The sequence below is a fragment of the Panthera pardus genome, unplaced genomic scaffold, assembly GCF_024362965.1.
Source record: "Panthera pardus isolate Hobbes unplaced genomic scaffold, ASM2436296v1 HiC_scaffold_16, whole genome shotgun sequence".
NCBI classification, from domain to species: Eukaryota; Metazoa; Chordata; class Mammalia; order Carnivora; family Felidae; genus Panthera; species Panthera pardus.
In genome coordinates, this window is record NW_026526721.1 from 65,494,737 (window position 1) to 65,507,449 (window position 12,713).

General features: G+C 34.8%; 1 protein-coding gene across 3 annotated transcripts in view; it reads right to left on the reverse strand.

The window, feature by feature from the left end:
- Positions 1-12,680, reverse strand: part of GSK3B (glycogen synthase kinase 3 beta) — a 193,846-nt gene extending 181,166 nt beyond the window's left edge. For all 3 annotated transcript variants that reach the window (XM_019448478.2, XM_019448477.2, XM_019448479.2), the window contains exon 1: positions 12,568-12,680. In XM_019448478.2, coding sequence (XP_019304023.1) covers positions 12,568-12,655 — 88 coding nt within the window. In that variant the 5' untranslated portion in view covers positions 12,656-12,680. The remainder of the gene's footprint in view (positions 1-12,567) is intronic.
- Between the last annotated feature and the right edge of the window lie 33 nt (positions 12,681-12,713).

The window sequence follows — 12,713 nt, forward strand, 5'->3', positions numbered from 1 at the left end:
AAAAAGATTTTTTTAATCAGGACACTACATTTTTAAACAATATCTTACTCCTAAATTAATGCTGTTAACTGACAAGCTGTACAATTTACATTGATGCTACGTGTAAGGCAGTGGAGTCATAGAATCCTCTGCTTCTTGGGATCTGCTTTTTCTAAGGTCCCCAGGAACTGGTCCACCTGCTCCAATTTTAGAAGCCATGACACACACCCTTTATTTTTTACTTGGCACTCACTTTCCACTACAGTATTATAGAAATATAATACTAGAATATTTCTTCTATCCTTTGAAAGTACATAGACACTCTTAAATTTTTCTAAAACCTAACAAGAGGTAAATATATATAACATTAAAGTCTCAAATGTCTCTAAACAAAGGTTATCCCTGATATTCAACTGAATTGAAATAGAACTATGCTCTGTTCAAAAAAAAAAAAAAAAAAGATCTTTGTGGGTCCCTGTGTGACTCCAAAAAAAAAAAAGAACTATGCTCTGTTCTTTAGTAACTCCTCCTGGACTTCAAGAACGGCATACCAAACAATTGTTACTTACAGAGAAAATAAATCTCTTCCATGTCTAAAAATCATGCCCCAAGCCAGGCAAGCATTTCACAATTAACACAGTGAGTCACAGAGGCAGATACCATGTTGATCAGTAGAATCCAAATTATTATTGTGACAACATGATTTCTCAAAACCAAATACAAACAGCCAAACTTCACAGCTATTTAAGAGGTTGGATCATTTAGCAAGATAGCCCATATTGTTTATTAAAATTTCTCAACTCTCTGGGAAAGCTCTTGAACTGATATAACAATACATACTATTAGACCAAACAAATATGATCTTAGAGAAGAAAAAGAAGTCCTGTAAAAATTAAAGTTTTCATAAATTCCCACAATACAATTACAATCCATGACGAAAGGGCCTGTTAATATTTACTCTATCTCCTGCAGAATAAGCTACTTGGTGAAAATTTTAAAATTAATTTGTCAGATTTCATTGATCTACATCTTCTCTTCTATCCTCACCCACTCCAAATAAATTCCCAGAAGGTTTGAGGGTACTGTAGGAGCTGGACAGGTTCAAGGTTTTAAAGGTACTATGCTCACCAACCAGTGTGACCTAGCATTCAAGTTCTTTCATTCATTCAGCTGCCCATCCAAAAAGTTCAGAGCCACTCAGTTGCTAAGCACATAGTATAAAGTGTCTACATCTGTGTCTTTTTCCTTTCTCTGGTATTACGCCTTCATTTTTAAACAAAAATTCCTATTTGACTTTATAAATTAATTTCTTATATCAAAACTTTAATGTTTCTATAAATATCAGTGATAGTTTGGTGACCTGGAAACTCTATACCGTATAACTACCATATATGGTATACACATAACTACCGTGATAAATTGCCTTCAACTCAAACATATATATTAAGTGACCCAATTTAAAAGGCACTGTGCTCCACATTACAGTAAATACAAAGGTTAAGTAAAATGCTCCTTTTACTGTACCAGAACTTAAAATCCCCTAGGGTGAGACAAAACAAGTTACCCAGAACACAAGGCAGAATGTAAGAAGGGTGACAGAGAGTGCTACAGGAGTTACATGCAAGCGAATTTCATGCCTTGCGGGGGGTAAGGCATGGAAGAGTAAGTGGTTGGGGTGGCATCTGAAACCCTGAAAGCTGAGTAGGTCTCTGAAACAGCAAGGAGAAAGAATGTATGACAAAGAAGATTTACACTAATAAGATTCCACTGGGATCAGGGACAATCATGGCAATGACAATATTTAACAAACATACCAGTAAGAATTTCCATATACAATTTAACAGTTGTGCTAAAATATGGGGAAAAACTCATTGCCTCCTATAGCAAGCACCTTTCTGAAGAACATAAATGTCTCAACCTCTTTTAATGTGGTATAAAATTTCAAAATTAACTGAAGACATGACTAAAAACAAAACAAAGCAATAAGACAAATCAATGAAGTGTTTTTAAACCACATACATCTTATCTGTTCCTTGAAAATAAACAGACTATATGATTAAACAGATTGACAACAGTGTTACACAATAACATAATTCTTGTACAAAACTCTAAAGCTACATTGTCCAATACAATAACCAGTAGCAACATGTGGCTACTGAGCACAAAATATGGTTACTTCAAATTAGGATGTGCTATAAGTATAAAATACCCACTAGGCTGTGAAGATTCAGCACCAAGAAAAAAAAAAAGAAAAAGAAAAAGAATGTAATATATCTTATTAGTAAATTTTATATTGATTACATATTCAAATAATATTTTTGATATACTGGGTTATTTAACAATATTAAAATTAAATTCACCTGTATCTATTTACTCTTTTTAATGTGGCTCCTAGAAAATTTTATATTACATATATGACTCACACTTGTGGCTTGCATTATATTTCTATTGAAAAGCTCTGGTTTAAACAATTGCTTAACATTAGTTCATTAATTAGTCTGTACTTGGCTTTAGGTTATTGCTTCATGTCGGCATGGCAATCACTTGATCATAATGATAGAAGGTAACCGCCCAACATCTATGCCTCAGTGTCTAGATACTGAAAAGATGAGACACATGCCAGAAAAGTATGTCGGCCTAACTACTGTTTTGGAGCAAATGTGTAAAAAAACAACCAACTAACAACTTTTCTGGATACATTTACCAAGCAGTTAATTTTGGAGGCACTGCTGCTGGCTGATGTCAGAGATTGTTAAAGGAGTATTCAGCAATACAAAGAAATGGAATGCAGGGAAATACAAGAGTGGACCCTGAAGAGTAATGACGTCAGAATGACAGCTGCATAGCAGGACCCAGAGAACAACCAAGCTTGATGTCAGCAATAAGATGAGGACTCTAGGAAAGGACATTCCAGGAAAGTAACAGACGGTGAGGCAGAATCTAGAGAATGCCTGATAAAGTTTGAAGTGGGGGTTGGGGGACAGAAGCAAAATTATGATCATTGCAAACAGGGCAAGAAAAATAATATGTCAACAATGAACTGTAAAAGAAAAAAAATAAAAGTGAATGGAATGTGACTGCCAGTTTGGAAACAATTTGATAGTTCCTTAAAATATTAGTTACCAGTTACAATACAACCTAGCAATTCCACTCGTAGGTATATACCCAAAAGATACAAAAATATATATCCACACAAAAACTTGTTCACAAATGTTCACAGAAGTATTATACTAGCCAAAAAGTAGGTAACAATCCACATGCCCATCAGTTGATGAATGGATAAACAAATGATGGCATTTCCATACAATGGAATATTATTCAAAAATAAAAAGGAATGAAGTACTGATAAATGCCAGAACACAGATGAACTTAGAAGACATTATATGAAGTAAAAGAAGCCAGTCACAAAAAGTCACATACTATATACCATTCATATGAAATGTTGAGAATAGGCAAATCCATAGACAGAAAGTAGGTAAGAGATGGGAGGAAGGAGAATGTGGGCAATGATTACTAATGGGTACTGGGTTTCTTTTTGGGGTGACAAAAGCGTGCTAAAATTAAATTGTGGTGATAGTTTCACAACTCTATGGACATACTAAAAACCACTGTGCATTTTAAATGAATGAATTTTATGGTATGTGAATTATGTCTCAATGAAATCATTTTTAAAAGGCTTATGTGATCATTGTACACTACTTGCTCCTGCTAAGAATACTGCTTAGTGTCTAGATACTGAGTATTAATCATTTGAGTAATAATTTAAATAATTATTTAACTGAAAATAATGGTATAACTATATTACTATGATAGCAAAAGGGCGGTTAGGATGAGAATAAATAATATCCAAATAATGAGAAAATAACAATATCAAAAAGTAATTTTAATAGCCAAAAGTATGCTAATTAAAAATAAGACAGAAACTTATACGGGAAAACAGCCATCACAGTTTTAAGGTTGCCTGTGAGAAACAGAAATGAGAAAGAGAAGACTGACTTCCATAATAAGACTTTCTGCATGATTTGATTTCTTTGGATCATATGAATATATTATTTTATAAAAATTAAAAATTTTTAAAAATAGACTAAGGAGTGCTTGATTTAGAAGCAGAATGAGGGGCGCCTGGGTGGCGCAGTCGGTTAAGCGTCCGACTTCAGCCAGGTCACGATCTCGCGGTCCGTGAGTTCGAGCCCCGCATCGGGCTCTGGGCTGATGGCTCAGAGCCTGGAGCCTGTTTCCGATTCTGTGTCTCCCTCTCTCTGCCCCTCCCCCGTTCATGCTCTGTCTGTCTCTCTCTGTCCCAAAAATAAATAAAAAACGTTGAAAAAAAAAAAATTTTAGAAGCAGAATGAAACCGTGCGCTCTTAAAGAGGTAAAAGGCACAGGCTTCATTGACACTGACGCACTCTGCGCCTCTGATCTCTCAAGAGAACAGGTTTTTCTCACCTACGATGTTAGAAAAATGGAAAGTTAAAGGAAAAAGTAAATGTTCCTTTGTGTTTTTCTTTACCACGACAAACTACTTCCAGCAAAAAAGAGAATACCTACTTGACACTACAGATCATTTCTCAAATACAACAAGAGTAGGAAATATTTTAAATGTGATAGTGTTCACTGGTTATGACTATTAGCATTTTACCTCTTATTGCCAAGAGAAGCACTCTCTCATCTTTCCACTTACTCCCCATCTAACTCACGTTTGGAAAAAATAAGGGTTTAGTAACCTACTAGGATGGAAAACAACAGCAATTTTCTAGAATCATTGATTTAAATTTTATTTTAATTCTAACATTCTTATGCTAAAGCCTGTGTTCATTTAGGTGTATACACACAAAGTATAATTCCATAAGAGAAATAACCAGTAAAGAATCAAAATATCTACAGGATACTTAAGAAACTGGAATGTTGACAGTCCCCAGGAAAGGGAACTGGTAGTTAAAAAGCAGGAATAAGGCAAAGACATCACCGAGAATCTTGAAAATCTTGAATTATATGAGTAAATTCTAACTTTTGAAGCAAAATATGTAAATAAGACAAGCACGTAATTGTCCATCATATGGCATGCAATTAATAGTGGTTATTATTATTTATTACATAAATATGACACACACACATATATATACATATAATTACAAACTATTATTGAAACCCTACCAACTCAAAGCTTCCCCCTTCCCTTCAGAGTTTAATGAACAGAATGTGAAAACTGAAATTCCGATCGGACAGCTAATGCACCTGCAACACTGGCAGTATAAAGCCAGGCATAACTCCAGCATCTCAAATTCTTCAGATGTTGCCTCTTAAAAATCTAGAAGTAGCAATTTGACTCGGCTCAATAACTTCAACACAAGTCATGAAGAAAGTGGTTAATCAATTAAAAAGAATTAACTGACTTTATGGAATAAGGGGAAGTAGAAGGAGTCACATTGTTAAGAGATAGGTTAACCTTCCTTGGAAAGAAATCTAAAACACCCAACCTTTTTAGTTATGTTAGCCAATTAAGCCTGTAAGAATTTCTTAGATTTCCAAAAGAGAAAAAAGTACTTTGCCATGATTGTCCTTTTTCTTCAGATCCACAATTAAGATAGTGACCTTTTCAATTCTCATTAATAGGTCTTAACTGTGTTAGTAAAGTTACTCTCTAACAGCTAATCATAATTCATAAGAAAGCTTAAGTAACTGTATGCAGTGCCTTAACTAGAAGATAGCTTCACAGTTATAATGTAACTAATGTCCAATAAACACTTAACTAGTTGTATACACATAAAATCAAATACATATATACACACACACACATTTTCATGAAGTTTGCTGCCAACTATTAAAAGGAGGAAGAGAACACAACACTTCACACCCTATAGAAAGAAAGAAATAATCCTTAAGAATGGATAATTGAGAATCACATTCCAATATTACCTGGAAATATAAATACACCAGATTTACCTACGAACAATCAGTACTTCTCAATAAAAAACAGTTCTCTGAACATTAAAAAAAAAATCAATACTACTTATTTTTCTTTTTTGGCTGGCATTAGCCCGAATATCTCCATTTTCATGTTTGTCTTAAAAAGTTTTCCTGAAATCTTAAAAGCATTTTTTAAGCATTTTTTGAATATAACTATAAATATTTAAGTACTGTATTTGCTACCAGGCACGCCCTGAAACTAATTCAAAAGCAGTACTAATCATGAAAGTCTTATACATACACTGCTAAACTATCAATGAAAGACTATCCTACAAGCAAAAGGCACTCTAGCTTATCTCTGGAATCTGAGTAACAGGCAACAGCAATACAATTCTCTGAAACATATACAATAGAGAGCAACAGCTCTAGAATCAGGATGCCTGGGTTTAAATTCTAGCAAAGCAACTTTTTGCCCAAGTCACCTTGGGTAAATTGCTTCACTTCTCTAAATTTCATTTACCTAACCTATTAAGTGGGGATAATAGTATTAGTTACTCTGTAGAGTTGCTGTAATGATTACAATGAAATACTGCATAGGAGCACATTGGTGGCTCAGTCAGATAAGCACCTGACTTCAGCTCAGGCCATGATCTCATGGTTCGTGAGTTTGAGCCCCACATAAGGCTCTGTACTGACAGCTCAGGGCCTGGAGCCTGCTTCAAATTCTGTGTCTCCCTCTCTCTCCCCCTCCCCTGCTCACGCCCTGTCTCTGTCTCTCAAAAATGAATAAACATGTTTAAAAAAATGAAAATATTGCATATAAAGAATTTGGCAGAATGCTTATTTAGAACATAGTAAACATTCAATAGGCACATCACATGTCAATCACATTATTATTCATGGCCACTTTCTATTAAAGCAACCTATTTATTTTTAGCTTTAAAAGCCAAGGATTTCACATGACATAATTAATGATAAAACACTAATATTAGTGCTCTATACCAGTGTTACTAATATTTTTGCCTGCCTGCCTACCTACCTCTCTGACTTTAGGGCCTATAAGTGCATTTAAATTTCATCACGATCTAAAATACAAGTTTCTAGAAAAACAGTTCCTTTTCAATCAGAAATGTTTACTTTTTATTATTAATTCAAAGGATAATCAAGAAATTAACAACCCCAGAATATGTTGACAAGGGAACATATTAAGGGTTCATCTTTTGTGCCACTGTTGGCTATGGTACCCTGGAGACAAAAGGAAAAGTTGATTTGGCAGAATTAACTACAAAACAACAAAATACATCATTACCTCAATCTGATCAAACCAAAACGCTTCTAAGAAAACTATTCGATAAGAAAATGTAAGACTCAACTATTTACAAAGTTTTAACTTGCATACCTTTTGAAAGTAGACCTTTCTCACCAAAACATAAACAAGAGTGGGAAGGGGGACTGTAAACTAAAAACCCAAATCTACAAAGTTTTATCTTTATATTTTTTATACCAGAATAAGTACATTACAGACAAAAATATATATTGAAATAATTTACAGAATGCCTATTATGTACTGTGTATTAACTCATTTTTTAAAACAACAAACGTCCCTTCTTAAAATCAATTTAATGGTAAGAAACTTTTGGAAAAGCAAACTGCTCCTTTAATTCTACTGTCAGTTTTTCTTTGTACTATTCACACAGGTCTTTATATGAATATACATTTCTATATTACATTCAACCAATTTCAAAGGCATTTCTTATAACCAAGGAAGATTTGTACAATCCAAAATAGGAGCAAAGACTGTAACCTCTACTTTAAAACCAGTAAACCATAAAAATACTATCCTTGAAATCATTCAAAATTCCCTTTGAACCACACTCCCCCATCCAAAAGTATGCTAGAAAAAGAGGCTAAACGTTCCAACAAATTCATTTACTTATGGTGATTATGCTCTTAGTAGAAGAGGATCTGGGAAATCAGGTTGGTCCTGTTAATACCAGCATGTACTCCAGCACACACGCCTGCTCTGTCCGTCCATTCTCCATTGTAGGGTGGAGTATCACAAGAGACAGCAGACTTATAGCCTGCCTGACCCCATCCCTATCGCACAATCCCATGAGTCTTATTATAAAGTATGAAATAGTAGCATCAGGGTCAGCATATGCCTGTTTCACAGCATTCTCTTTATACACAAAAACACAGCACGTGCAGTCTCAGAATCTGCTGCTGACACCAAGCTTCCCCAGCCTTGCTGTTTCTCCAAAACAGTATCTCACATCTGCAACTTAAGTCCAAAACAAGGAGCAGACAGCACAGGGTGCAAGAACTGATTTTCTATGAACTATACCAGTGATATGAATGTCACCTCATTTTCTCAATGTCATTCACAATCAGCCATTAATTGATGTGTGAATCTCTTGGTTCCCTTGAAGTTTGGTCCTAGTATCTGTGCCTTATAGTCATTTCACAATAGCATTCTACAGATGCATGCATCAAGAGAGCATGCAATTCTTAGATGAAAGTCTTAGTGTTTGGAAAACTCTGGAAAGATCTGGTTGGGAAAGGAATGAAAATTTAATGAAAGTAAAGTTCTAGCTTTCAGTCTCATACACAAGCTCTCTTCCACGTAAACATGGATGATTTAGAAATTGCCTAATTCTGATAACCTAATTTTTAAATGTCACAAGATTACACTCCCTTGGGAATACAGTAACTCTAGGTTGCCACGTAATCTTTGGTTTTAATACTATACGACTAAATACTGCACAATATACAACTTCTATTAATTATTCTTTGACTAAAAAAAAAAAAAAAACCTGACCTAATTAAGAGATACTCACGTATTTTCCTCTTTCCAAACGTTATACTTAAGCATTAAGCCTACCCAATTAGTTAAATTTGTGCCAAGAGTATACCAAAAGCATTTGTTACTAATATTTTAAACAAAACCACCACAGATAGTCCCTTTCCTTCTCTTTTTTGAGTAAAATATCACGTAATTCTACAGAAGGAATTGTATAGCTATTAACATTTATTTAATAACACTTGAGTCTGTATGTGAACAAAAAAGAAACACTGGTTTCACCATAGTAAGTAAAAAGCAATATTTCAAATATACAATTTAAATACATGATTTAAACTTAGGATGCATGCTTAACTCAACCAAAAAGGCAAAAAGCATTTTGTTGTAAAGTCAACTTTTAATTTCTACTGAAGCCTTCACAAACCAAGTAAAGGCTGCTATTATTACTATTATTATCATTATTTTAAATGCAAGGTTTACCTAAGAATAATCATTATTTATGAAAAACAGGTTTTAAGCATGTTCCAAAGACTAAATTAAAGGCTAGTTAAAATACCTATTTTTACGTCACAGTTTAGTCCAAAAAATATTTCCATTGTTTTCCAAAAAATTACCATGGAACTATTATAACTAGGGTCAAGTGTGAGGCTTTTGAATCTACATAAAAAATTACTTTCTTTTTTAAGACTTCAATAGAAAGTATTTAAATTAAAACCCTTAGTTTATTGCTCTAAAAAATAAATCCAACATTTTTAGGGGAAGAAAAGTTAGAAACTGTGCAATTAATAGGCTGTAAAATTAAATATCATTGCCAGTAACCAAATGCTGTCTGAACTTCAAGGGAACCTACTATACATTAAATTATTAAAAAGTGAACTCATCTACCCTCTCATCAAGGCACTTTCTCAACTTTCCCATTACAATCGGCAATATAACTCAGCAGGTCAAGTCTTCCAGACCAACAACATCAGAATTTATTTTTAACTCCTGACTCCTTCCCAAATATTCCCCTTCGATCCAATCCAAAGTCCTGCCAGTTCCTCATTCACACCATCTCTCAAACGTGTTATTTTCATACCATTTTCACATTTTATTTTATATTTTCTCATGATTCACAACATCCCCTACTATCTCCCTAAAAGGGCTCCAATGTCTACTGTAAGTCATTAATTCAGCTGCCCAAATCATGTTCAAATATCTCGTTCAACAACCTAACTCTAACAACCCTAAACTCTCTTGAATCTCAACCAAACTCTTACAGGCCCCCTCTGCCCTCCATCAGCTATCAAAAACACATTTCCCAAATTCTATCTGTTCTTATTTTCCCATTTAAGACCCTTTAATTCAGATTTACCAACTTGCTTTTTAAGTACAAAAATTATCTACCTGCCATACAAAAAAATACCATCTCTGCGCCTCTGCCCATTCCTTCCACCTAGAATCCCTTATGCTTCTCTATAAATTCAAGTGGCTGCCTCCTTTAACACCTGTCTTAAAAACCCATCTCTGCAGGAAGTCTTTCCTCTCCAACCAAGATGCCTTAACCCCTGTAGTCTTCATCCCTCTGAACAAAGCATTCTATTTGTATTCATAATCTTGCAGTCACCATGCTATTGTTTTCCTACTTTTTCCCATCAACTGCCTCTACAACTAAACGATAAGCTTTTGAATCCAAGGACTTCAATTTCTTTATGTATCTCTCTTTTGAACAGCGGTTCCTTAGAACAGTAGCACTGTAACAAATGTTTAATGATTCCCCTTTCTTCTAAACTGTCCTTAAAGTCAAGTGGTCAAAAACACACTGAACTCCAATTTTTTAAATGTTAAGTTAAACTATATGGTAATAGAAAATTAAACACTTTAACCTACACACTTTACAAGAGTTACTCCATCCTCCATCAACATCCACGCTACCAAGAATTAAGGAGTCATTTTCGAAGAAAATCCCGAAAACAAAATGAAAAGTCCAAAAATTTAACATTATAAGCTATTCTATTTTGAGCTCTGAAATTGATCTAATAAAATAATTACCTAAAACTGATTTTTAGTGGATTTTAAACTACACTACCAAGATGAAAAACATACAAACACTCCAGTATCACAAGAGGCTCTTAAGTAGCTATTATAAGATCTGCCTCATCATAGCTGAAAATTACCCCAGAATTTTAAAATATTCCTTTCAAATGACCCCATGAAGTGCTTAGAAAGCTTGATTCTTCCCTGAAAAATGCATCATCAGCTCCCCTCCTCACATACCCTGCATTCTGCACTAGTCACAAAAGTAAATAAATAATAAATAAATAACTTTTAAAAATAATCTGCCATTCAGCTACTACCTTAGACTACCCTGGTTCAGGCAAGTCCAAAAGCCAACATGAATTTAAACCCTGAGTTCAATTAAAAGTGGTAATTTTATGTTCCTTAAGGATATAATAAATTTCACATAGGAGCATTTACAGATTTTTTAAAAATCTCAGTTCTTCAGTTCTCTCCTTCTAGGCAACAAAATGGGTTTTCTTTGCCCTCATCTTGTCCCCCTCTTGAGGAATAAGGAAACAATGTAGATATTTTTGTCAAATTCTGGAAGTATGGTTTAAATAAGCTATCACTAAATATGGTTCCACATCCTGGAACACTGGAACTTACTATACCAAACACCTCAAGAACATAGACTTTTTAGCACAAATCTAGGACAAAAGTACAGTCCGGAAACAACCCTGAACACAAGCTCAAAACTATACCAAACACCTCAAGAACATAGACTTTTTAGCACAAATCTAGGACAAAAGTACAGTCCGGAAACAACCCTGAACACAAGCTCAAATATCTCTGTTATATCCAGGACCACAGCCTTCAGCAAAACCCATGACAGAAAGGTCTAAATCCATATTCTCATAACTAAACCCATAGTTTTATCTAAATGTGACAGGAAACCAATGCAAGAGTATTTTAAATCGTCCTAGGAAGGGACCCCTGACTTCTAGCTCATTTAACAAGGGCTGAATGCAATGACACCCCAAAACTGAACTTGATGAGTCAGTGACAATTAACATTCAACGTAGTATTTGGCAACATGACAATATAAACCTCAATCAAAACCTGGACCTACTTCCAAGTTACCTTTGGATTAAATGTAAATTACATAGTGGTAAATTGGTAATGTCAAAACGAGAAGGTTAAAAAAACATTAAATCACGTATTCAATTTAAAACAATGCCTGAAGAGATACTACTGCTACTAAGTCTCTACCAGCTCCTACGGACCTTTTCTAAAGGGAGAACTCCATGCTCGCCTACAAACCTGAATGGTAACTGAATTAAGTTCATCTCTGGATTAAGAACAAACACTTTGTAGTCACACAGGCAAGAAACAATTGTTAGGAGACTGTGACATTTAGTGTTTCTAGGAAGTATACAAAACTATGGTAACACCTAAGACCTGAACTAAGATACATGCCTCTTTCCAAAAGACATATACTCCACAAATGTACAAAATGAATGGAATCAAGTCTTGTCCTTCTCTTTATTCAAAAAGATGAGCAAGTAAACACTCATCACTACTTTAACATGGAAATACTCAAGCACTTGATAAAGCGGACTACCGGCAGCACAAAAAGTATAAGAAAAGAAAACATGTTTCAAACTAAATCATCCAAATAAAAAGCATATTCTCTCAATTCAAGGTTAATGAGACCAGGGGAGGGGGTAAGGGAGGAGAAAAGAGGGAGCAGCCTTATCCTTGACTGAAGACAGGTTTTTGCCCTTTTCCATTACCTCTGATTATTATATCAGGAGGTCTGATATTTTAAGATCCTGGTTATTAAAGGTTTCTTATCCTAAGGATGAGGTGAAGTAGGGGTGTAAAATAAAATCAATACTCACTGCTAACTTTCATGCTGCCAAAAGCTGAAGGCTGCTGCACTGGCTTGCAGCTCTCCGCAAAGGAGGTGGTTCTGGGCCGCCCTGACATGATCACTCTCTTCCCGAATCACCCTCTTTTCCTTCCTTCCTCCTTTTCTTCCTTTTGT